General features: G+C 29.3%; 1 protein-coding gene across 1 annotated transcript in view; it reads right to left on the bottom strand.

Annotated features, from left to right (window-relative positions):
- Positions 1–349: 349 nt before the first annotated feature.
- The window catches only part of LOC105627828 (sodium/potassium-transporting ATPase subunit beta-2), a 16,222-nt gene continuing 11,680 nt past the window's right edge, over positions 350–4,891 (bottom strand). Inside the window, exons 2-5 of the mRNA XM_012209105.1 lie at positions 3,290–3,578; positions 2,719–2,857; positions 1,193–1,466; positions 350–774 (exon numbers count right to left, since the gene is read on the bottom strand). Of these exons, the coding sequence (XP_012064495.1) occupies positions 671–774; positions 1,193–1,466; positions 2,719–2,857; positions 3,290–3,578 (806 nt within the window). The 3' untranslated portion in view covers positions 350–670. The remainder of the gene's footprint in view (positions 775–1,192; positions 1,467–2,718; positions 2,858–3,289; positions 3,579–4,891) is intronic.

The following is a 4,891-nucleotide window of genomic DNA, read 5'->3' as shown; positions in this document are numbered from 1 at the left end:
TACGGTACGGTACGTACTACTACTACGTAACGTACTCTCTCTCTCTCTCTCTCTCTCTCTCTCTCTCTCTCTCTCTCTCTCTTTCTCTCTCTCTCTCTCTCTCTCGCGCGCGCGAATTAAGTTTTGCGAACGATCGACTAGCCATCGATGGTCGAGATCACTCCCCGTGACACAACCCTGGCAGAAATAAGAGAAGATACCGCCCGGCTTTTGTGCGGGATTGTTCATTTCACCTTTCTTCCCTCCCCTTTGGTTTTGTGCATCTCGATTGTAGTTGATTCATTGAGTTCATTTTCTCATTTATGTTGCTATTCCTTTTTGTTCAATTTCTCTTTTTCTTTTCTCTTTATTTCTTTCTCTCGTCTTCCCTTTTTTCTTTTTTCCCTTTTGTATCCTTCTCTTGGCAATTGACATGATAGATGGATAACGCTGTTACAATCGTTATAAGTACGACGAAGACGATGAGCTGATGAAATGATGATAGTGAGAAGAAGTAAGGCTAATCCGGAGCGGTATCATCGGGCAGAGAGAAAACCGGATGGTACAGGGTGTGATCGCGGTCGGCCAACGAGGCAGGTTAAAAAAGAAATGTCTTCTTTCTGTTCTATTCTCTTGCGGCTTCCTACTTGGACGCGGTTAGTAGCGATGATGATCTGACGATTGATAGGGTTTAGTCCACCATCAATTCGAAGTGCACCGAGCCACGTCTCTCAAATCTGTCGTGGATGATGTTGTGCGCCCATGCCTTACATTCGATATTAATGAGTACGCCGTCTGTAATAAAATCAATAGATGTTAATTATTTCATTCCTACATACATGTTAGTCTTAATGGCTGCGTTCAACAGAGCTAACTGATTAATAAGCGCTCAGAGATTTTTTAATATTGGCTCCTATACTTAGATCCAGCAAAGAACTAAAGACAAATTGTATTAAAGAATCACTAAGCGTTCATTAATGAGTTTTCCCTTTTCTGCTGAACGCAGCCATTGACTTCCAACTTATACTCTAATAAGCAAGATTCAACTGATTTTTAGACATTTAAATTAAGCTTCAAATGTTGAAAGATAGAAGAGCTATCATAGTAATATATAAAAGTTATCATATTAATATTTAGAATATATATTAAGAAGTTGTTTTCTATTTCGAACATATTATGTTAATATTAAAAATAATATTAAGCGTATATGTACACTTGGGCTTTTCGAAGAACACAGCTACAAGAGGGCTCAAATATCCTTGGGTATTCTTAAATGGGAAGTAGTAGCCAGGAAAACCTCGACGTGGTATGTATTGAATTGCACCCATATTCTCCACATCGGCAGGGTTTTCACCAGCACAAGACACCCAAACAGTATCCAGTCTATTGGCTTTTTCTTCTTGTCTGATATGCTCCTTAAGATCCGCTGGCATCAAAGCCGGCAAATCTTTGGTATTGTTATAAAATTTCGGTTCCCATCCAAAAATCTAAAATAAATTTAAGATATGATTTTGTTAAATCGACATTTTTGTATAATTAATATACCCAGTCATTTTAGTTGCTTTCGAAATTTGAAATATTAAATGTATCTTTGAAAAATGATAAAGCTAATATTTTATATTCCCAAAAATTGATTTTTTTTTAGTAAACCTAGAAAAAATGCTAAAACGTAATAAACTAACAAGAAAATTTTTAATTTAATAAGTCAATAAAATTTTAAAATATTCTTATCATTTTTTTTTGTTGATATATTATAGAAGAGAAAATGATTTTAAAAAATTATAATTTATCAATTTAATATTCGATAATTTTTCTTCTTGATCTTGCATAAACAAAGTTTCAATTTAAAGATTCAAAAAGAAAAAATCAAATAACAAGCAATTGGCGCTGTAAACGGTATGTATAGTTTCTGTTTCTATAAAATAATTCTATATATTATGTCATTACTTATATATGTTTTGCTGCATTACTTATATATGCTAATTTTTTAGCCTTCCTCAGCAAAAATTTCACTATATATGCAATATTACAATACGTTGATTATTCGTTATATACGTTGATTATTATAAAAATGAGGAGCAACTTCTCCTCAGTGAAATATCGATACTGTTCTATCTCATGGATCTTCGTTATTTTCTTTTTAACCAGTGACACATTTGACAATTTTGTTAACTTATATCGTTTATTCAATTTTATTACTATTATTTTATACATTTATCATTGCCTACACCGATAATTTTATTATAACTAATTTATTATAACTATTAACTTTGTTATTGTAATAATATAATCATACCAATATAATCATCGGTTACATCATTATAGGATTTCCAGTCATTCATTACCAGCTTTCAAACTGGAAATATAATTTTATTCTATTATGGAGAAGTGTTACTGCCACGGGATGATACCGACTATTACTTCATTATATAACGATTTTTATACAACGCATGGATAATCAACGTATTGTAATATTATATTACTGAAATTTTTGCTAAGGAAAGAAAGGATTAGCCGAAACATGTACAACTATGATATAATATAGAATGATATAATATAGAATTATTTTATAGAAACAAAAACTGCGCACCGTTATAGTGCTAATTCCCAATTGCCTGTTTATTTGATTTTTTCTTTTTGAATTATTATCTTGGAAATTTAGTTCGTAATTTATTTACCACTTTCAATTTAAAGAGTTCTATGAAAGTTTAGCAAGTTACATAAAAAGAATACACAAACCTTATTCAGTTTCAAAAAAATGCAAGGTGCGGATCTGCTAAAACCATATTTGTTGAGCTTCGTGCATTGTCCCCAACTCGTCATGTCTACATCGCAGACTTTGCCTGCTGGTGCTGGCCTACCGTAATCGCAATTTACTCTCTCGTAGTTCGCACCCGGTGACCTTTGATATTCTGTATTGTATAGAAATTATATTTTGAAAATCATATATTAATTTCATATTGGTTAGTTAATAAATATTTGATTTAATAACTGATTACGTAATATATTAATTAAACAATATTTCTTCAAAATAATAAATGCTCTTGTAGACTAATTAACTTGATCTCATTTTTTGCTTTTATAATGATTCATCATGAAATTGAGTTCAAAGTATGTATGTGTGTACTACATGAATTACTATATGAATTTCTTTGGAAAATTCGTGTAGTCACAAATATTTGTTTGTTCACATAAACTATATTGATATTGAAAACTCGTTTTCGTCGTTCTTCATATTAGTTAGTCATAAATAATTGTTGTGTATATACACATATGATCAGTTTCATAATATTATATTAAGACTGTGCACGCACTTCGCTCATGTGTGTCTTTCTTACCTTCCAAAAATTTGTCCAATTCTCTAGTCCAGTGAAGATAATTACCCTCATCGCTAGCCTTGTACCAAATCAAAGTACTTTCGACGTTGCTTTCAGGAGGCATAGGCCTAAAACCGAGACCCGGATTGCTGCCAATCAGCGAATTATCTAGCTGCCACTTCGGCGCGTTCGGATCCAACGTTTGATAGAACACAGCGAGCATCGCACCGAAGAAGCCGGAGAGGACGGCATAGAAAATTACGTAGAACAGCAAAATTTTAGCTGAAAATATATTTGCTTATATAAATCTCAATGCCATTAAATTTATAGATTTATAATGCTAAAAATCATATATTTTCTTTTAGTTTAAAAATAATTTAAATGTCATTTTCCAAATTCAATTCTTTATCTATTTATTAATTATATATCTATAATATATTAATATTAATATATTAATATTCATTAATCTAAACTAAAATTAATCTATAACTAAAAAGATTAAAACACATAGACATTTTAACATATATACTATGTAGATATAGATAGATTTTACTAACTATAAAAGCTTTTTTATTTATGATATAAAGTCATATACGCACATAATTAAAATTACAATTTAATTTATGAGAATAAAATTACAATTTAATTCAAAACAACAGACAAGAATTATTTATTAAAATACATAATGTCATATAGCTCAAAGTATATTAAATAAAATAAATGTAATACGAAGAGCTACGAGCCAAACCAATTCAAATTTAATATAATAACTAATAAATAATACAAAAATAACTGAGAATATAAACAAACAGATGTTTCAATTTTCTTTAAGTCATTAATCAATGTTAAAACGTGTAATAATTAGAATTAGAATATAATAGTAATAGTCAAGATTGAGAATAAATACATAACAAAATATATTATTATATAGACTTCGATTAAGATGTAATCCGAAAGAATGATTCGATGTAAAAGCCTCGCATGTAACATTTCATTTGTTAGTCACAATTTCTGAAGAATCGCAGTACAAGATTTTATGACATAATATGGTAACGCCAATACATAGTTCATAGTAGTCGATAATATATCTTATAAGTAATCAATCGAAAGTAAAAAATCGAAAATAAAATAATAGAAAAATCTGATCTTAATATAAAAATACAGAAATGTATTAAGTAAAATGAAAAAATAAATTAATTCCATGGAATTTAAAATATAAAATGTAAAAAAAAAAAGAAATGTGTACATAATAAATATATCTTTATAAGTGAAAATGTAAGGTTGGATAATGCTAAGTTAAAAAGTTAAGTTAAAAAATTAAAAAGTTAATTAATTTTAATTTCATTTAGTTACATTTTAAACTCTTAACTTTTTAACTTTACTTAGTTACATTTTATCGATACTATTAATTTTTAATTTTTTTAAAGTTAACATCAAGATTGGATAGTTATACGAATTCTATGGATTATAATGCTTATACATTCATGTCTGTCGATGTATTTTTCTAATTTCAAATAATTTCAAATATTTCATTTACGTTTCAATAAAAAATAAATAGGTTTGAAAGTAATCCGTCATCATGACCTCTCGGGAAA

Source organism: Atta cephalotes (assembly GCF_000143395.1).
Source record: "Atta cephalotes unplaced genomic scaffold scaffold00010, whole genome shotgun sequence".
NCBI classification, from domain to species: Eukaryota; Metazoa; Arthropoda; class Insecta; order Hymenoptera; family Formicidae; genus Atta; species Atta cephalotes.
The sequence above is the reverse complement of the archived record's forward strand: the minus strand, read 5'-3'. Positions and strand labels throughout refer to the sequence as shown.